Raw genomic sequence first — 21,088 nt, 5'->3', positions numbered from 1 at the left:
TAACAAAACTGAGGTCTAACATTACTACTCTCAGCTACTCATCAGCAGACACAATAAGCAGGTGAGGGACAGGATGTCATCATCTCCACCACTTTTGTTTCAAAGTCTCACTCTTCAGCAGCTGTAGGACTGGGCTCTTACAAACCTCATTGTTCATGAAGAGTTCCATTGTTTTCCTTTCACATGCCTGAATTAGAAACTTAAATACCTTCATTACTATTCCACACATTGCTGCAAGCTTTGGCCCCTAACCAGCAAGTTAAGAAGCACCGTGGTGCTTGGATCCAATAAAACTTCAGAGAGATGGGCACCCTGTCCCTATTGATGTATCTGAAAGCCAAGGATAAAGGGAATCTAACATAATCAGTTATTAGTACATACCTTTGTGAATTGTTTTGAACTTTTTACAGTACTCTCACCTACAAAGTTACATGCCGAGGAGCTTTAGAAAGCTCCTGCTTTAATCACAGGACTCCATCGACATGCAGCATCTCAGTCTATGATTACAATTCTTAGCGGTCATGTTAAGTCAACATTTACTCAACTATTCCTATATGAAGACAGACTAGTTTTCAAATTCAAGCATAATCCAGGGGGCTCTACCTTTAATAAGAATCAGAGAACTGCATTACCACTAGCAGTTGGAAGGGGCCCTGGTAAGCAGTTACACATTGGTATAGAGAGTCTATGTAAGATTTAAGACATGTCATACCTTACCTGGTCCAGAGCTGGAACTATGCCAATTTACAAGTTAACATGCCAATGTCTGGGTAAATTCTTGAGCCTTCAAGATAACAGAAGCACACAGCACAAGAATTTTCCCAAAGGCTGATTTGCAAATACCTTCAAAAACTCAAACCCTCAAATGAGTTTGGCCGTCTACTTGGCTTAAGTAGTAATTTGCAATTCTTCAGTTCACAATACCTCATTTACATGTCCTTTGACACATTGATTGCCATACTCAAATTTTTAAACTAACATTATACTGAAACAACTCAGACATCAGAGGAATTTCATATCCTATCAAGAACAGCAATTCAGTTTAGGTTAGCTGCCTTTTTTTTTTTTCAGACTAGTATCTTACCAGCACATTCCAAAGAAAATAGTCCTTTTGTAGAGCACCTGTAGCCTGGAAATAAGTTCAGCCCTTCACTGGATTTAAAGCTTTATTTATAGAAAGTTCACTGCATTAGCAGCAGCAATATTTGCATTGTATTTGAACTCAGCACTAAAAGGTTAATATTTACATTTAGATAACACTTAAACCAAAACAAACTAAACACAGGCACAGTTTTAGAGCAGAAAGACAGACATACAAGTTACAGACAGACTTAATAGTAAAAGTAATCACAATTATTTCACTCTGGTTGATTTAGTCCAAAGGTCTATTATTTCTTAATCAGATTAGCAGGAAGAGTAGATTTGTCCAAGTCATCAAAATATGGATGGTTCAAGGCCATTTTGCCAGAGATTCTTTTTGCAGGATCATAAATTAACATTTTCTGAAAGAAAAAGGAAACACCTTTACTCCCTCATGAAATAACAACTAAAATCACATTAAATAGGTAGATATTTAACCACAGTAATAATCAAGTAACCATAAAGATAAGTTTCCCCTCTATGTTCCATGATTTCTCATGTCATTTCCACCTACAAGTCAGTAGTAACACATAACATCTCAGGAAGTAAAGAAACATTTGTTGTGCCATTTAATAACCAAGGCCATGTGTGTACAGGGGGACCACAGGCACTGAACTAAATTAGAACCAGGCATCAAGCAGCAATGGTTATTAGGCTCAGCTTCTCAATTAAGGGAAACCAACAAGCTTTAGGCTGTTAAAGCCCAACACACTTCCAAAGACAAGTGGTCCTACACTTGTTTTGTTAAGCTGACATTGAAGAAACTACTCAGCTTGGTGCAGCTATTTACAGTGAAAATACAAGAATGATCACTCAGTTACAGAATCCAAACCAGAAAGTAATATACAAGCAGGTGGAACTGAAGAAACCCAGAGTTTGAAAACTTGAGTTTCTTTGCAATAAGTTACTTCAGTTGAAGACCTCAATAATAAAATCAATGAGAGCAAATAGAGGGGATGCCATAGCCACCAAAATAGTCCCCAGAAATTTCCAGAACAGGCAAGAGATTTGGTTTGCTCATATTTAAAGAAAACACATCTACAGTTTATATCATACAGCCAAGGGCCAAAAAGAGCATTAGCACTGTTCCACTAGACCGAAAACTTGCAAAGTCTCTGCAAAGTCTTTTTACTTTTATTTCTCCTTACTAAAGAGGAATAGATTTTAAACTCAAGTAATCAGGATTCTACCAGCTGCTTCTCCTCCATCTCTACAACAAACTTCTTTGAAAAAGGGATGCTGTGGCATGGGACTACAGCCCTTCAGAAAAGAAATGCTCACTTTATCAGCTGGAGACTGGAACATAGTTTTTCCTGCAACTTCCTGTCTGATAGACCACAGCCATTAAGTGCTCTGAAATGCTTATGAAGGTCTTAAGTTTACAACCTCACTCAAGCAATTGGTCTTGATACAAAAAATATGCAACCTCTTTTCAAAGATGTATTTTACATACTATTCCCATCTGCAATGGTCTATAGAAGGAGAAATTAATATTTTCATTGACACATCTGAGCTTGTACGCTAGAATTAAATATTCAGTTTTGTTGCCTTTAAAGTTGTATTACTGTTTCTGGCTTAAAAGTGACATAGGAAACTTAAATGGATTCCAGATGCCGAAGACTTCAGCCATTCCTCTGTCACCAGGCATTAATGGGAAGCTAAAACTTCAGCATTTAAGGCAAAAACTCTTCAAGATTTTACAGAATTTAATGCTTTGAGATTAATATTGTGTTAACACCATTTGAGGAACTAGTAATTTTGTTTTGCCTTTACTAGCAGCAGCCCAACATACTTGTTTTACACAATGAGGCCACAACTAAGCTCAGATGAGTACTTAGCAGGCCAGTTGCATGACTATCAACAAGATTCACTTGCCTTTTCAGTCGGTTTTAGTTTGTAAATACAATCAGTAACAATTCTACTTCAAACTGATTTAGTAATGATGCTGTCAGTGGACACAGAGGAATTATTCCCAGTGTAAAGTCAGTTATCTCTAAAACAATACTGCTACAAGGGTCAGAGAACTATCTAAAACAGCTATGCGTTTAACAAGTTTTGTTCAGGTTGTTAGGCTGAACTGTGGCTCTGTTCTCACAAAAACTTGTGAGAAATTGCAGTCATTTGAGCTTCTTGGGTAACACTGCTTCAGAGTATTTTGCCATAGCCATACAGGTAATAGACAACTGACTGCTTAAAAACATAAGCCAGCTACACAGGTAATAAAGGCTCCCCTTGTACCAAGATGGTTCTGAAGTTTCAGCTTACTTTCAGACACATAGAGCATTCACCCCACACCTCCGTATGCAAGTGTGCACTCTATAAATGCAGCTTCAGTATAAGTTACCAAGATACAATACTTATATCTGGATACATCTAAGATCACACCTAAGATGTGATCTAAATTAATGTGCAGTGGCAGCACATGAGCTGAAAGAGCACTAATGGAAAAGTCTGTGAAGAGCTTGTCAAGTAAAAGCTTAGTGTGGTAGTTCAACTGCATGGCCACAGAACTAAAGTAAACTCACACTTGACAAAATATGCCAATTAACAGTTAATACACTACAGCAAAAAAAACTTTAACTCAAGATTTAAAGGCAATTGAGATAGACACTACAGACTGACTTAAACTAAGCTTCTGGTTTAACAGCTAATCAATAAATTCAGCTGTTTCCTTCATTGCTTATTCAGTTAAGACCACCATGAAAGTTTAACCAAGATGACCCCACCAAGATTAATCCACATACTACCATAAAAAAACCATTTCCAACTGGATCAAGTCATATAGCCACCTCATTATGAGTGCTGGCACCAGGAAGGCAACAGCTACAGTTTGTTGGCAGGACCCTTCACTTAAACCTGTTTGTAAAAGCTCATCCTCACTTTCAAGTTGTACCCAGCTTCTTTTAATATAAAAAAGCTGAGGCATAAATGCTTAATTAGAAGAAAAGTAGTTTAGTTGTCATCTATTATTTGTGAAAGACATGAATGTCACACAAGGCATCAGTCCTATAAGAAAAACAGCCCATAGCACTGCTAATAGTTTGAAGATCTCCATATCTTCATTCTAGCCAAGACTGATGTAAGTATAGACAGCTTTATGTATTCTAGAGTATTTGAAATGACCTGTTCAGTTTTTAACCAGACAGACTACTTACAGACAGCAGATCAAGTCCATCTTCATCTAAGTTTTTGACATGTGTTCCCAGGCTGCCAGGTTTCCATTTTGGGAATGTGTTCTTATAGTCTTGCAGGGATTCCACTTCAGGCCATACCTCATTGTTGGGGGTACCTAAAGCTCTATGCAAGCATTAACAAAATACTGAGCAGTTTGGTCTGAGATCTGTATGCACGACTAGGGTTTTAGCACACACACAGCACTGTTGTGCTGTGCTGCACAAGTAGCAAGGAAAGGTTCAGCCTGACATACCTGAAGATTCTGAAGAGCTGGTCAATCTCCGAGTCCCCATGGAAAAGCGGTTTTTTAGTTGCCAGCTCAGCAAATATGGTGCCTATGCTCCATATATCTACAGGAGTAGAGTAACGAGCAGATCCTAGCAACACCTCTGGAGACCTGTACCACAGTGTCACTACCTATGGAACAAGGAAATCTTTTTATAAGTTTATAGAATCATGTCCTCCAATTGACTGCAAGCATAATAGCTTTCATTAAGCAGCATTCACAGGTTTTTTTTGTTAAAATAGCAGCTGGTGCTAGAAGTTTTAGTGAAAATACTAGTTTAAAACTTAATTTACAGATAATCATAACAAAATCCATTGCAGCAGTTTTTAGTGCAAGCACAGCAGTTACCTACAGTACTTGCCAAAGAGCAGGAGGCCTTTAGCACCTAGCCACTAAAACCCTCAAACTTGAGTACTTTATGAAGCAAAAGCATCCTTACAAGACAGTGAGCAACAAGTTATGGCCCATCTGATTCATTGTCAAGGTAATGGTGGGATTCATAAGATGCTTTGGAACCTTAGAGTAAAACCATAGTCAGGGATATGGAAAGCCGTTGAATGAAACAAAATCAAAATATAACTTTTTGATACTGTTAGTTTAGGACTTCAAAAGCTCCACGATTCTTTTTTAGCCATTTCATATCCAGTTATTACCAGGAAGCTAGGAAGCATTGCCCACATCACCAAGAGGATGTTCAAACTCACTCACCTCATGAGTGTATACCCGCACTGGAATTCCAAAGGCTCGAGCCAATCCAAAGTCTGCCAGTTTAATCACTCCTTTGTCATCTATTAAGAGATTCTGAGGTTTTAAGTCTCTGTGCAGAACTCTTCTTGAATGGCAGAAGACAATGCCTTGCAAGATCTGATACAAGTAACTCTGTAGAAAGGATGAAGTAGAAGAAAAGAAAGAGGAATAACCTTTAGTACAAGTTGTTGCTCTGCAACAAAGCTTTCCCTCACATTAGCTCTCCACATAGTAGTTAGAAATGGAGATCCAAAGCATTGCAGATAGAGTTAATATCAGTCATAAAGCCACAAAAATTCTTTAATTAAGCTTAGTTTAAGGCAGTCTAATTTCAGTAATTAAAAGAATTTGAAGTGGCATTTGAGAGCAAAACTCACATTCATCTTATTATCCATAGCTGCTTCTTTAACCTTTCATTTCTCCTCAAGGAGTTAGTTATACTGAAAATAAGAGCTGCTTATAACTTTGTAGGTCATCTTTAGATTAATTTCTCTTATATTAAGAAATTACCTTAACACGTGAACGATCCAAATATTGGCCAGATGGAATAGTATCCAAGTATTTCTTGAGATCCATGGAAAGGAATTCAAAGACAAGGTACAGTCTTGAATCCTGCATAAGAACATCCTGAAGACTAAAAATTGAGTATACGATCAACTGCATTGCAAAATGCATGGACTCACATTTCCCTTCTCAACAGGGGATACAAGTTGACATTTCCAGGTTCCCATTGCAAAAGCCTTAGAAAGCTTTCAGTCTTCAAAGATTAACAGATTTAGTGAGTTACACTGTCATCTGGAAAATCAACTGTATCTGAGATAGCGTCAGACTAAAATAAATGCCCTATATATGCTTCCTCTTAAACTTAGGTTCCCTCGTGCCTAGTGTTACACACAGGAAGTCTGAGGAAAAATATTGTTGCCTTTAAAAAAAGACTGGGGGGGTTGATGCCTAGCTTCTGTTTGAAGCTGGCTTATTACAGCAGAGCCTGAATTACTAGGAGGGTTTAAGGGAATATTAAAATAGGAACCTAGTAGACACAGCAGGACTTGCACAGGTTTTTAAGTATCTCCTTCATCCTTAATAGATTATAAGGGTTCCTAAACCCAAGCATACATACACTGAGACACTACATGGCTGGAACTGGGCCAGTTTTAAGGCACATTAAAGAGAAAGTATTTTGCTGCATCAAAGAGCAAGTAAATATTTTGGGGGGAGGGCAATAGCTGCAATCAATTCTACATGTCAAGTAGTCACCGACAGTTTTACTCATGGCTCAGATGTGCCTGCTTGACAGCATCACAACACAACATGTAAATCTCTGCTACAAAACAGCAAGGAAGTGATTGATGACAGAGGTTCGCATAAGAACACTAAGGCCAATGGTCTAGTCCAAGGTGACAAAGTTCTGAAACTGTCTGAAGTAACAGCTTCAGCCAGTTTTCATGAGGTACACTGTCTCCCTTCTGACAATAACCACTCTGAAGATAATATAAATAAATTACAAAATCAACAAAAATTTGTTAGCTTCCTAGAATGGGAAGAAGCAGCACGAGGAAGCCTTAATTAGAAAGCTGGCATAAATACAGGATTGGGGACTATAGCTATTTGCTGCAAATCAGACATTATGTTAAGCAGAGTAGCTCTCCCCTCACTAGACTGGTGGAAAAATAATTTATCTGAAGGGACCCAAGTGCCCTTCAAAGAGTTTAGCTAAATACCAGTATATGCGTACCAGACTATATTGGGATGATGCAGCTCTTTTAATAAAGAAATTTCTCGGATAGCAGTACATGGAACACCTTCCTCCTCACTTTCTAGACGTATTTTCTTCATTGCAACCACTTGGCCTGTGGTTTTGTGCCGACCTTTATACACAACACCATAGGTACCTGAACAAAAAGACAGTGAAACGCATGTAGGAAATACCAGCTTCAGGTACAGATAAGGCATTGCAAATAAGAATTGCTAACAAAGGCAAGAGTCCTTGCAATCAAGTATTTTTTGTTTAATTATTTGGCTTGATTATGAACTGCCACTTAGTTTTGGCAGTTTAATCATGCAATAGTTTTGTTTAAAGCATGCTACTCAAACAGTATCGTTTGTTAGGACAGCATACTTAGTAGTCTAAGTGTGAAACTTGACTGGAAGATGTAGTTTTAAAATCAGATACTATTTGAAGTTTTGGGTTGATTAACTTTCAGGCAAGATCACTGTATCTCTTCATCCCAAGGGGTTATGATTTTGCCATTGATACATCATATTAAAAGGTTGAAGGTTTAGCTTCAAAAAAAGTAGCCCACCCTCCGCAATCAGAGAGCTATCCATCATTGGTCAGATCCATAGAAATACCTCTAGCACATTCCTCAGTGCAGGAGAGAGGGCAGTGCTGTGAATCTCAGCAGAAGCTAAAATTGGAACCAGTAGTAAATCTCAAATCAATGATCTATTTTAATCATCAGTGTTCACAGAATTAGAACCCTCAACAAACCAAGACAGCTTCAGGATTCTCTTTCACCCTTTGTGAAGCATTAATCACTCAGATTAAGCTCAAACTAGTTTATTTCAGGAAGAAAGATTTGTGCACACAGCTTCAGTTACAAAGCTTTGTTGTAAGATCCAAGCCCACGCATTTTGCAATTACCTTAGAGAGCACCTTCTCAGAATAACACTGTGCAAATTCTCAAATCTACGTAAGGCTAAAGCATTATAAACCACACTGACTTCTACATTTAATACAGGCTGGATTATCCAGTGAGAGGGGAGTTGTGACAAACATCTGCATTGAAGCAATCTTCTTAATGCCTTACAGTAAATTAATTGTTAAAATCCACTTTTCCAGAGGTTTATGATCTGGTCTTTCCTTTGACAAGTGTAGTGACTGGGTATACTCCAAGCAGGACAATCCACAGACTGCTACTCCCTACCAGCAGCTCCAAGCAAAATAAGTATACCACGTAGTACAACTTGAGGAACAACTGCTACACAAGTTCATATACAAGGGAATGGAGGACCTTCCTAAATTGAAAAGCTAGTTTCAGGCCTCAGAACATTACCCCAACCCCCTGCCCCCAGAGGAAAATTACACTATTAGCCATGAATGTCAAGGCAGATGCTTCTCAACACTGACCAGTTGTTTCAACTGGACCATGTCATCTTCCAAAGGGCAGCCCGAAAGCTTTTACATGTAGAGATAATTACCACGGTTAATCACAGGCTTATTTTGCCAGTAAGTTGAATCTCAGTAGTTCCTCTAATAGCCAGAGCACACGGAGCTTCTGTGACACTTGGTAACGCAAACTGCAGGGCATTACAAGGCTCATGGTTCTCCATACTTACCTTCCCCAATCTTCTCTATTTTCGTGTAATCATCCATTGCTGTGATTATCCCTGAAATGAACAGGCAAAAAAAACCACGTGGGTGAACAGTTGCTGTCCTGAACACAGTCAAGTCACTGAAGTTATGCCGGGTCTTTGGAAGCTAGTTTTGTCTTACATAATTAGGATGTAAGTGGAACACGTATCATTTTCAACAAAAACCACTGGGTTTTATTCAGAGTTCCAACTAGAAAAACTACATCCTGAAGTATGATTAGGCATCAATTCAAAGGAGAAAGATGCTTTTGTGAAGAAAGCTCCTCCAAGCAACTGAAAAAACTAATGAGTGTTTTATGTAGTTCCTCATCAGCAGGAGCCCTACTATCTAAATCCACAAGGTTTGATGTTAGTAATGCAAGGGAACTCCAGCCCCGTATCATTTGATAAGTACAGAGCACAGCCTTCAGAGCTACAAACCCAGACAACGTTAACAGGCACAAGATCCCGGGAGGCGTTAACACCGGTGGCACTGGCACGTCACGCCTTCCGCGCTGCTCTTGGCCTCCTCCATTGAGCGCAGCTGAACTTTAATGCCAAGGTTCGAAGCGTTACGAGGTAACGAGCGAACCTGTAGTTAGCTGCGGCTCCAGAGGAGGTTTCCGAGCTCAGGCAGCCGCTAAGCAGGCGAGGGAGGGCAGCGAGCGCTCCCGCACAGCCGAGGGCAGGAGCACGCTTCCACGTCGGTCCAACTCACACCCCGCTGTCACAGGTCGCATCGCCTCGAAACCGCCCCGGTGCGGGGCTCAGCGAAGGGGGAGGCCCCGAGTACCGGCTCCAGCAGCTGGCACCCTGCCGCCTCCCTCCCTAGCTCTCAGGGGCGATGTTGCCTCTATGAGGAAGGGTCGGGGAGCCGCGGCGTGCCCCAGCACGCTGCCCCGCCGGGGAGCGGCACCCCCGCCGCCGCAGCGAGGGCTAAGCGCGGCAGAAGCGGAGAAGGGGCCAGCCCCATGCCGGCCTGTCGGCCGCTCGCCTCGCTGCCGGGCCGGGAGCGGCGGCCTCAGCCCGCGCCCCAGAGCTCCCCCCCTGCCCCGCACAGCCGTTACGCGGCCGCGCGCACCAACGGCCGCGGAAAAGTGGCTCCCCAGTCCCTCCGCGGGGCCAGCGCCGGCCTGCCCAGGCCGAAGTCCCGGCACCGTCCCGCCGGCGCTCCGCCAGCCCCGCTCCTCCTCACCTGAGCCGCCGCCGAGCCCGCTCCCCGCCGCAAGGACGTCCCCAGGCTGGCTCGGGGGCGGGCACGGCGCATTCGAACTAGCCGCGCGCCCCCGCCGCCGCGCTCCGCCAATGGCGCCGCGCTGAGATTATTCAAAGCGGCCAATCAACGCGCGCCGCTCCGGCGGCGCCAAAGCGAGGCCGAAAGGCGGCTTCTATCTCCGTGGTTAGTAATCGGCGCGGCCGGGCGCGGCAAGCTAAGGGATGCGCTGGGCGTCCTCTTGGTTCGCGGCTGGTGCTGGGGGGGGGGGGAAGGAGAGGAGGCAGGACTGGTGACGCGGGCGGGTGGTTCTGTACAGGCTAAAGGCTTTTTGCTCAAATGGTGGGGTACGGGGGCTCTCCTGCAATGGGCGGCGCTGGGACGGCGCTGATGGGTGAACTGGGCGCTGCTCAAACAACACATTAGGCTGTTTGCATGGTACGGGGAATATAATCACATTTGGATCAAGCTAGGCTGGTGGCTGCAGCTGCTCCTTGTAATCAAGCAAGTCTTTTAGATTTAGATGCCGCGGCCGGCCAAAGCATAAATTCATTATTTGTGGCTGCAAGGGTGCTGATCTGTGAAGTACTGCTGTGACTTTTGAAGCTGGTTTTAAAGTTTGCACGTTAATAAAAGGTCATTGGGTAACTTAATTCCCCAGAAGCCAGGACATATGTCTGTAGGCAAATTAAAGTTCTGTATCGCTGCTCCCAGATTAAGAATAATTAGTCCCTGTGCTATCACAGCTTCCAAAAGAAAGGTCGGGGATGTAACTAGAGAGGCACCTACGGGTTTTGCTCAGGGAGTGCTGAGACAGTTGCAACCTCACTCCATCGGTACCCAGGGAAGAAGTAATGCAGAACACTTATATAAAAAAAAAAAGCCTGGGAAAATTCTTTTCCAAACATTGCAAAACTCTGTTACGTAGAAACTTCAATGCTAAATAGATTTTCAAAGCAAATGTGTTTCTAGTTTTATAGGTCTTTGCCCTACGGGATAGTTTCACCACGGATGCTGTGACACCGCTGACCCACGCTGGCACCCATTTCTCATCGGCACCCACATGCTCCTCTGCAACCCGACAGTCCCTGCAGGAGTGACATACAAGCACCACTCCACGTTGTTGAAGTAACTGCATTTTTAATTGCTTCATTGCACTGGCTTACAACATCCTTGAAGGACGTCATTGCTGCTCCTCTTAAATGTAAGCAGGACAGGCTACTGTATACAAAAATGTACAGCTTTTCCCCTAAAACATTTCTCTGGGAGGGTGATTCCAGCAGGCAGGACTGTTTATGGTGCACTGCCTTCTCTTCCCCAGCCCATGGCAGAGGTGAGAGGCAGCTCGTCCAGCTCCTCCCCCCCAACACACATACATTTCAGGATGAAAATCCTCCCCTTTCCCCTCCCTTCTGGGGAATTTTTGCAGCATGCGGTGCGCATGCTCGTAGCTTTCTGTTTACCTTCAATCATGTATTCCCCGCACTTGCTGGAGATTTACCTCCCTAGAACAAGGCTTTGTATCTCTGGGAAATCCCGGACGGGAACACGGCCTCACATCTTGTGCAATTTATAGGAAAAGAGCCTGACGTGCACTGCACTGCACAGCCACAGAGAAACTTCCCTCTGCGTGTAACGAGTCCAACGCAGCCCAGGCTCAGTAATGCACATGGACCGACTTGCACCGCTCCGGCACAGCCGGAGTGACACATCCCTCGGGCCTGGCTCTGTGCACGGACAGCGCGTCAGGCTGTGCACGCTCGACAGCTTTCCCGGGGGTCGCTTTTGATAGCAGGACCAGAGCTACTGCTGCTGACTCCGCTGGACTAATCCTTCTCCAGAGACATTAGGGAGGTGGCCAAAGTCCACTTTTTCCTTCAGATAAAAAGAAAACGTGTCTGGGAAATCACAGACGTATGGTAACCTTGGTTAACTTTGAAGGGGGCAGGTGTTAGTGCTATCATGAACGTTTACTACTGCAAATTAATACATTATATTAAAATATACATAGATTATATTTATATATAAAATATTCTGTGTCTGAAAGTACTGAATACGCTGAGTTGAATTTTCTTGAAAGTGACATTTTCTTTTTTCCCCATATTTCTTAATTGTGCTCATAGAGTCAATTCTGTTGGACGCTAAGCCTTCACTCTGAGTGCTCACTGAAATTTCAGACTCTTTGAGAACGTGTCTTTTTCCATATGTCCCGTTGCCTCATGAGTTTTGAGTGGTGAAGACCAGGAGGCACCAGAAAGAAAGCTGGTCCGAGGAGAACAGCTCTCTCTTCCACAGGAGCTCGTTAGCCTTACTTCTGTTTCACACGCAAGGGGACCGTTCCGCGAGGCAGCGGCATACAACGCTGTGATCTGTGCGAGGTGGCGGTTCCCTCGGCTGGAGCCTGAGGTGACAAGTTGAGCCTTTTCTGATGCTTTTAGAAAAAACCTAGGAGGCGGATGGCTTTGAGATCCGCCTGATTGCCTTTGCCCTCGAAGCCCAGCGTAGCTGCACCCACCTTCGCATCTGCTCTTGTGACTCTGCCTGAGCACACAAATTGTGCTGGCTTAATCACAGCCTAAGCAGCTCAGGGAAATTATTTTGTCACGGTCTCTGTGTTTAGCAGACTAGCAGCTGTTACCAACACCTTACAGCAATGGACAATGCCTTTGTGTGCGGTGGTTTCCTTCAAGAACAGCGGAGGTTGCTCGGCCCTTGGCGTGTGCTGAGCGCTCAGTGGCCGTGACGGTGGGTGTTCACCGAAAGCGGCTTACACCAATTTCGGCTTGTCCCTGTCACTTCACAGCACAGTTGTGCACCACGTAGCTCCATGTACACCAACAGAGGTGCCCCGTGCCCACTCTCTCCACGCTCACTTTCTCTGTCCCTCTCTGTATAGCAGTAAGCTCTGGCTAGCGTGCTTATAAAGCAGAGTAGATGGAAGTATAGACCTGTCATGGCACTGACTTGCCCAATATCAGTCTGACAGTTCTGCTTGCCCAGTGTTTCCCTCCCTCTCTCTGTTGTTTGCATCTCCTTAGGATATGGATCATGTCTCCTTTCTGACTGGATAGTGCTTATCTCGGGTTGATTGTTGCTTTAGACGTGGCAGTAGCTAACGATACTGCTTGAGATGGGTGATACAACTACATTGACTTTTTTTGGAGGGGATTTACTGTTCCGCTTGAAGGAATAGCGGCAGTGAGCCTGCTGATGGACAGAGGTACAGATTTGGGAATCCCTGGGACTGCTGCTCCCCTTTACAGCAAAACATGGATTCAAGTGCAAAACTGAAGGAAAACTCAAAGGCAAACAGCAAAGGGATCTAGATCTACCTTGACAATACAACGTTAATTACCATTTAACTTAGATAAACGGGTAAAGGCCACATATATTAAAATCTCTTAGGCATCCAAAACTTCAACTTGCTTGAATTGCAATGCTCTTTGTGCAAGGCGTATGGGATCAGACCTAAAATGCCAAACTGGGATTATAGTATTACAATTGTATTCGTGGCTAAGAACCCAATGTAATGCTCTGAAAAACTCCTTCTATGCTGAGTAGAGGGCAGCTGCAAGAGTCAATATCGTCTTGTCTAATATATTAATCATATTCTCTGCAGCAATAACATCACTGTAAGGAAGAGAGAAAGTGTATTCTGTCTTTTACATAATGGTGTGATTAAAAAAGGTCAACTGGTTTGTGAATACCAGTGAGGGTATCTACAATAGATCATGTTCACTGTACTCAGAAACAGATAAATACAAACAGTGATTGGCTTCTTTTAACATTTATTGAAAACAAAAGATTATTTTGTTAGTATGACAATGCGAAAGTTCAGTGGGAGACATTTAGTAGCATTTAGGAAAGCAAGATAATACTAGATGGGTGATAACTCTCTAATGCATAGCTCAGGTGATGCGTTTAACTTGTTAAATGTCTCGTGTTACACAGGACAGTTCCTACTATCAAGAAACATAGAGATCTCATCTGTTGCTCTCGTCCTCCGTTAGCATTTTGACAGGATGCCAAAAGCAAAAAGCTTCTGAGAACTGTTTGAAAATAAAGCAAAACAATGGAAGCTGCTAAGAAAAAAGAATTAAATTTTAACTGTCTCCTGAAAGCATGAATCTAAATATTTAAAATGCATTTAAAGTACTTGAATTTAGGTTCAAATTATTTTTAAGCATAATTTTTGGTAGCATGGTGTGTAGCATGTGCTAAACCACTTCACCTAAAAAACCCAAACATTGGTATGATTACAATGATGAAAATATCATAAACCATCCTTTCATTTCAAATAACGCGACTGTGGATAGGAGGAAATGTCAGTGTGGGGGTTATTCGTGGGCTTGTATCTTCCTGGAGGAAACCATGGCTGAATTTGAAATCGGGAAAGTTTTACTGTGAACTTTACAGCAGCACACAAAGAGGAGCGAGGGGAGAGCACGGCGCACAGGGAGCCCGTGGGAGGGAGCAGAGGGATGCGTGGAGTCCCTGCCCTCAGCCTCCAGAGACGGAAACACGTGCGATCCCCGGACGTAAGGTTTGAAACCTTCCCTCAGCTCTGGCTTTGCCAAACTCTTGTCCCACAGCTTCACGGTCGCTGGAGCTCTTCCTTTACCAGGGGCCATGCAGTTGGTTACGTACAAACCTCTGGAAAAATACCTACGAACACCCAACCTGGATTTTATTTTAATAATTGTAATTAAAAGAGGAAGATGAACAGGGCATATGTACCAAGCCAGGGGAAGAAAAGAAAAGGAAAGGGGAAAGAGCCTTTTGATTTTCTAGAGCATCTGGGCAAAAATCAGGCTCCACTGAAGTCATTGGCACAACTCCCATTAACTTCAGTTGGGCAAAGCTTTCACTCCTGACCTCTCTAAAATACAACCTTAGGAAAAAGTAGCTGCTTCCTGATTTCACTTTTTGTGTTTTACATGGTTTATAAGCCAAGAAGTGGCAGAACCCAGTAAAGTGCTTTGTAAATGCTGCTTGGATGTACGAGGGCAGGAGGGGTGCATTCAGAGCTCCGTTTGGAGTTCAGCTCTCAGCCGGCCACAGGCGAGCAGCCCCCCGGGGCTGGAGGAGGCTGGCTTTGGGGTAAAGAAAGAGAGCCCATCTGCAGAGCCCTCCAGCTGAACAAGGCAGTCTCAAGCCCTGCTCCTGCAGGCTTTGTCCAAATTTAAGGCCGTGTTGCTATAGCTGCAGCAATATAACTCTATCAGCAGCCTTCCTCAGGTGGAGACAATTATGCTGGCTAAAAATCTCTTTGCTGGTACGGCTGTTTCATTTCAATAAATAATACTTCCCCCCCCCCCCAATTACCTGAGGTTTTTCTCTGTGCTCCTTATCCATTTATCCTTTTTCATCTTACGACAAACGCCTGCCACTGTGCTTTATCGGATCAAATGCACTGCAATGGCACATTTAAATTCCAAACTTCCGTCAGGGAAGCCCGACCTGAAGCCTCCCCTGAAGCAAGGGAAGTTCACTTTCTTTTCTCTCTGGCTGTTGTTCCAGCTGCAGAAAAAAGAAAGCATGCTCTTCCAGGTGAGAGCGTAGATGGCACAAGTGTGGCGTGTAAGTCCGTGGGAATGGACTCTGGATTTACATGTACACATCACACTTGAATTTGTTTAAAAATTCCTCCTCCTATCAGTTGTGAGAGTGAGACTTTTTCAAGTAATTTTTTTTGCCTTAAAGTGTTATTTTCTTTTACAATCTGCAAATTCCATTTAAGTCTTTGTAATTTTCCTTCCCCAAAAGCAATGGAACATGGTATGCAGTGATGGCGTGGTACGTGAGTCATATAAAAATAGCGTGTGGCCCAGCTAATTGCCGCTGCCAGCGATAGTACTGCTCATCGGTAAACGTGACCAGCCTCGCTTCACGCTTTCTTTTAGCCAAGGCGGAGGTTGCGATCCCTTTTTTCCCATTTCCTCTGGCTCCTGGTTCCCCTGAGTGGGCTGAGGAAATGAGTCACATCCAAAATAAGAGGGATAAAGATATCCTGGGGAATTAACTTCTCCATAGGAGACACAGCCAAGGTCTTTAGTTAAATATTTTTATTTGGCTCTATATACAAAGAAAAAAAGTATACGCTTTCTAGTGAGAGTGACAAGCAATTAGTTACACAGTATCACAGAGATGTCTAAACACCTATGGTCAGTTTATACAGCTGGGTAGTCACTTTGTAAATTGCACCTACAGCATTAGGGCCCATGGTGGTAAAAAGTAACCGGTTTCAGCTGTTATCAGCAATATTTCGGGGTAAATTAGTGCCCGATAACATTTGTTGTGTTTAACTGCTGCTAATTGGCGCATCAAGTTCTAATGAAACAGGAAAATAGATGAGTGCACCATACAGGCTTTTGAGAACGGAGGAAAAGTAAGATGATGGGATAAAGACATTTAAGTCAAAACTAAAATAATCTTAATTGCTTTTACAATCATTTCACTGTTTCAAGTCTTGCGATAAAATACACTTTAATAAGATCAGTTAAAATATTTTCAATACTAAGAAAAAGTACAAGCAGAACTACTGGTTTGATCAATGCAGCAGCTCCTGTGTGAGGTCTGTAGAGCTAAGAGGTGTGATGGGGGGGGTGCGGGGAGCAGAGGGGAACCCCCAGACCGACTCACCCAGGCCCAAGCACCTTGTGAGTATCAGCTAATCATTATCCACAGGAGCAGCTCCCGGTCGCACTCAGTGCGTGAGGCATTCTCCTGCTGCTTTTCACAGGTCAGCGACTTTGAATTTGCATTATAGTAAATATACTGCACCTGTAGCACTCATTATGGAAAGCCAACGGCAAAGCTTTAACTACGGTAAGGAATTAATTAGTGCCAAGCTAGAGGATTTGGTTGCCTTTTTAATCGTTTAACACAGTTCAGCTGGGTTCCCCAACCTGCATCCTCCAGTACGCTCTGCAGCCAGAAAGGAGCAGCAGCCACCCGACCTGCCCTCGGGGCTGGCAGCCGGAGGCCGCCGTTTCCAGGTGAGCCGCGGTGCAGGTGCGGGCTGCCCGGCCCCGGCTAGGGGGCTCCGGCGGGGCCCAGCGCTCCCCGGCCCTTCCAAGCTCTCCGGTAGCAGCCGCCCTCCCGGGTTATCCCGCGGGGGGGACCTCGGGGCGCTCCCCCCCCACCGCAAGGCACTCGTGAGGGCGGGCAGCGCCCGGCCGCCCCCGCCGTCGGGGACCGCAGCCACCAGGCCGCGCCCCGCTGCCCAGCGACGGGGCGGGACGGCGGCGGCCCCCGGAGCGGGCGGCCGGGAGCCGAGCGTGCCCGCCCCTGCCTGTCTCCCTCCCTCCCTCCCTGCCTGCCGCGGGAGGAGAGGCGCCAGCGGCGCCCGGCTCCACCTGAGGGGGCGGCGGCGGCGAGGGGCAGGCCCGCCCGCCGGTGAGGGTGAGACCGGGACGGCTCTGCCCCCGCGCGGGGCGAGGAGAGGAGAGGTGCCTGGGAGCGCTGCAACATGGCCTCCTCCTCCTCCTCCTGTCCCGCGGGACGGGGCGGCAGAGACCAGGTGAGCGCGCAGCCCTCGGTCCCGCACCGCTGCCGCCGGGCGGGGTGAGGGCAGGGCTGCCGGTACCGGCGGCTCCTTCTGCTTTTCGTCCTCTTTCCTCCCTCCTCCTCCTCCTCCCCGTCTCGCCACTCCCGGGCAGAGCGGGGCCGGCGCCCGCCGGGCTGCGAGCCGCCACACCGACGGCGGCTCCGGGCGGTGGTTGCAGCGGGGCGCGCGCGGCGGGAGGGGGGGTGGCTCGCGCTGCCGCGACCGTTAACGGTCGCCGCCTGTCAGCGCCGGCCGCGAGGCAGCCCGGCGGCGGGGCAAAGGAGCGGCGCGGCCGGCTCTGCCCTCACCCTGCCCAGGTGTGAAGGCTGGAAGCGGGTACCGCGAATGGGTGCCCCGGCCGGGCCCGGGCTCCCCGGCTGCCTGGGCGGGAGGGTCGTGCTCCTCTACATCTGCTGGGGTAAAAAATGGCAAAAAAAAGTCTTTTAAACCAGCAGCGTGACTGCACATTGATGCTTGTGCTGTGCTTCAATGCGCTGGCAGCGAGTTAGTGTATTGCACGTGCTTTGCTTGTTTTTCACACCTTAGTCATGAAACAGCAGTGCGCTTGTGGGATGGAGGCTGCAAACCCTCTCAGGTAAGGGCTGGAGGCTTCTCCATCCTCGCCTGGCACCCGGCCGCCGATCCGGGCCTGCGGGTCGCTCCTGAGTAAGGTGATGGCTGGCTTACACCCTGTCACTTGGGGGGCATCGATGGGCATCTGTGTCAAACTGGCTTCAGTGTCGCTTTTGCTGGCAGCGGGGCAGATGAAGAGAAGGTGCTGTCGAAGATTCTGCTGTAACGTGGCACAGGTGGCCACAGAAGTTGTTTTAGTCCCCAGTCCTTCCTCCTCCACAGTGGTTAGACCCAGGCCACGGGGTCAGGTGAAGGAGCTTTGTTACTGTGTTGTGTCCCTTAGGTATTCGATGTGATTGCTTTCTGTTTATTGCTCTAACAAATGCTGCCTTGTGTCACGAGTGAGCGGGCTGGTCTGACATTCTTCCAGCTGAACACAAATGGCATAATCAATTTTAACTGTGAAAACTTGTGTTCTCAGGGCAGAAAAATAGCACATTTTGGCCCATTACATGATGTCTCACCAGCAAAATGACATTTGTCCAAGTAGAAGTAAGTTTTAAGGGATTGGGAAAGTATGATAAATGTGAACTAATTTTTTTTTTTTGGGCTATGTGCCCAGAACTCATCAAACTAAAACTGAAAACTCTAAGATTAAAGCTATAATTAATCAAGGGTGAATAAGCTTTATCCTCTGTGTTTTGGTGGGTTTTTTTTGTGAAGCTGGTGTCTCTTGAATTGTTAAAGCTTCCTGCTTTTAACACCACTTTTGCTACTACTTGAAACACTTAAATCTCGTCTCCTCTGTCCAGTTATCTCTCTCATTGTAGAGTGCCATGGTTTCTCATGTTTCTCCCTCAAATCTGCCCAGTGTTCATTCTTTAAAATGGAATGTAAGCTAATGTCCCAAGAGGACTGATCAGCTAGAAGTAAAGCACAGCTCTGGCAGTCAGGTCCTCTGAGTTCTCACTCAGCAAGCTGCTCTTTCCCCTGCCCATCACTTCTTCATTTGGCGAGACCTGTGTTTGAAGGAGAGCTTCTAGGAGGTGAAGATAGCACTTCTTATTGCCGGGTCGTTACTCCAGGCACTTTTGCTTCCTCTCTTTCAAAAGTTAGCTCAAGGATAAATGGAGAAAGTGTGACCTCTTGTGTGCCTGCAAAGTGGGCAACTTCCAAAGTTATTCTGAAAGGTTTGTAACCTAGGCTATGTTGTAAGTGTTGAAGCACTGAGTCCTTAAAGAAAGGTGACTGTTCGCAGTTACATCTTGGGCTTGGAGTAGCCTCGGGACTGTTGGGGAGACTCAGCTTTGCCCTCTGGATTCTGATCTTTCAGACCATGAAGGGCAGCAGATTTCCCATTGGCTTGAGGAGACTTAGGTCAGGCTCTAAACTTTTAGGGTGTCCTTTTGTGTTGTGGGTTCACCCCCCGCGCCCCAAAGGGCAGTGGGTGTGTAAGATGCTTAGTTCTTGAGACACTACTAATGCCCAGTGTTGGAAATGGAGGTATGCTTTGAAACAGTTGGTGTTTTTACCAAGTTCCTTACAAGATTTTTTTGCCATCATAAATCATGTCCTAGATACTTTCCATGGGAATTTGCTAATGCTCATTGCTTGATTTCAGTTACAAAATGATGCTGCGCTATCACATGCCATTGCTCTGTTGATGCTTGCCAGAGGATAAGGTTGGGGATTTTTGTTACTGAAAAAATTATCATCGCTCTCATCTTTTCTGGATACTAGTTTATAGACCATATGGGGTTTTTTAAGATAATGAGATCTATCTGTTACAATGAAGTGATTTGCAATTTCATGTGAATAAATAATTACATGTGGATAAATGTTTTCCTTTTTTTGAAATTCTGTTTCCAGTTTTTCCTAAGATAACTTCTAAGCTTTTCAGAGGGAGTCAAGATTGTTGTAACAGCATAGGAAAGAAAAAAAAAACTTGCTATTAAAAATATTATTGTATTACTGTACTACTTTGCTGTTAGTTATAAGAATGGCTTTGCTCTTTATTTTATTTCAATGTATTCTAAAATGTTTTGTTCAGAAGTTTGTGTTTTTAAACAGGAAGAGTAGATTGCACTTTTTTTAGTTTTCAGTTCTTTTGCTATGACAGTTCTGAGCCTCAACACTGAGTACTACTAAAAGTCAACACCTAAAAGTAAGTTAATTATGCTTTTCACTGACAGTGCTGTGTTTTGTTCTGTAGTGTTTGTATCTGCTCAATTTACAGTACTGAAAGTTTGGGGATAATTTATGCTTGTAGGAGATCTGACTTTGAATTTTAGAAATGAGAAACTTTTATGCTTTTTTTGCCACTTAAAACTGGGGTGTTGGTGGGAAAAGAGAGGAGATAGTGGTCATATTCTTGTGCAGGGTAAGGAGAAAACACCAAACTGTTCAAATATGAAAGTAAATTATTTTTGTTTTGTGAGAATAACATGGCTGTTGAAGCAGAAAACTTATTTCACAGAATAAGCTTTCAGGGGTGATCTGTAAGACTGCAAGTTCAATCATAGCTGCTCTGAAAAACAAAATAAAGCATAAATTTTCTTCAATTATTAAACTTTTGGGGAAAACGGTAGTTCTGCAGTTAAAAACCACCAAAACCAACCCTACATAACACACATACACCCCAGCTTCCCACCCCTCCTGTCTGTGTAGTATACAGATCAGACTACCTGAGTCTCAGTTCTAGACAAATGTTTGCTATAGGCAGGTTCCTGCCACTGCTGTCTATTCTGGTTTTGTCCTACATTTTTTATCAGTTAAACCTTGCTTTTTTCCTCCACTCCAAATTTCTCGGAGTTCTGTTCTTATGTACTCTGTTTCTGAAAACTCAGCACTCTTGACACCATGTAAAATCTGTTAATGTACTAATCCAGTGGTTGGTTACCCCTTAGAAGTTATTTTTGCTGCTCCGTGTTGTCTGAAGTGTGAATATTTCCCATATACATTAGGCTTCGTGATAAGCTGTTGACAATGGTACTTGTACTCCTCTTGGCATGGCTCTCGGAATGACAAAATAAGACCTGGCATGTTGCATTAA

At 44.6% G+C, this 21,088-nt stretch overlaps 2 protein-coding genes across 7 annotated transcripts in view; one reads left to right on the top strand and one right to left on the bottom strand.

Moving 5' to 3' along the window:
- Positions 1–1,152: 1,152 nt before the first annotated feature.
- On the bottom strand, positions 1,153–10,016 carry CDK1 (cyclin dependent kinase 1). 2 transcript variants are annotated; one of them, XM_075758805.1, is made up of 8 exons: positions 9,897–10,016; positions 8,687–8,737; positions 7,083–7,239; positions 5,858–5,981; positions 5,309–5,479; positions 4,568–4,731; positions 4,296–4,437; positions 1,153–1,502 (listed from the first exon to the last, which is right to left on the bottom strand). In XM_075758805.1, the coding sequence occupies exons 2-8, from the start codon at positions 8,721–8,723 to the stop codon at positions 1,389–1,391; spliced, it is 909 nt and encodes a 302-aa protein (XP_075614920.1). In that variant the 5' UTR covers positions 8,724–8,737; positions 9,897–10,016; the 3' UTR covers positions 1,153–1,388. The 2 variants fall into 2 exon arrangements, with proteins under 2 accessions (XP_075614920.1, XP_075614919.1); XM_075758804.1 differs by lacking the exons at positions 8,687–8,737; positions 9,897–10,016 and adding an exon at positions 8,549–8,679.
- Positions 10,017–17,166: 7,150 nt separating this feature from the next.
- The window catches only part of ANK3 (ankyrin 3), a 369,687-nt gene continuing 365,765 nt past the window's right edge, over positions 17,167–21,088 (top strand). The window contains exons 1-2 of one of the 5 annotated variants that reach the window (XM_075758806.1): positions 17,353–17,436; positions 18,518–18,588. In XM_075758806.1, the coding sequence (XP_075614921.1) occupies positions 18,568–18,588 (21 nt within the window). In that variant the 5' untranslated portion in view covers positions 17,353–17,436; positions 18,518–18,567. Of the gene's footprint in view, positions 17,437–18,517; positions 18,589–21,088 lie in introns of all 5 variants that reach the window. The other 4 variants (XM_075758816.1, XM_075758815.1, XM_075758812.1 and 1 more) reach the window with 4 other exon arrangements.

The sequence above is a fragment of the Balearica regulorum genome, chromosome 7, assembly GCF_011004875.1.
Source record: "Balearica regulorum gibbericeps isolate bBalReg1 chromosome 7, bBalReg1.pri, whole genome shotgun sequence".
Classification (NCBI taxonomy): Eukaryota; Metazoa; Chordata; class Aves; order Gruiformes; family Gruidae; genus Balearica; species Balearica regulorum.
This window is presented reverse-complemented; position numbering and strand designations above follow the sequence as displayed.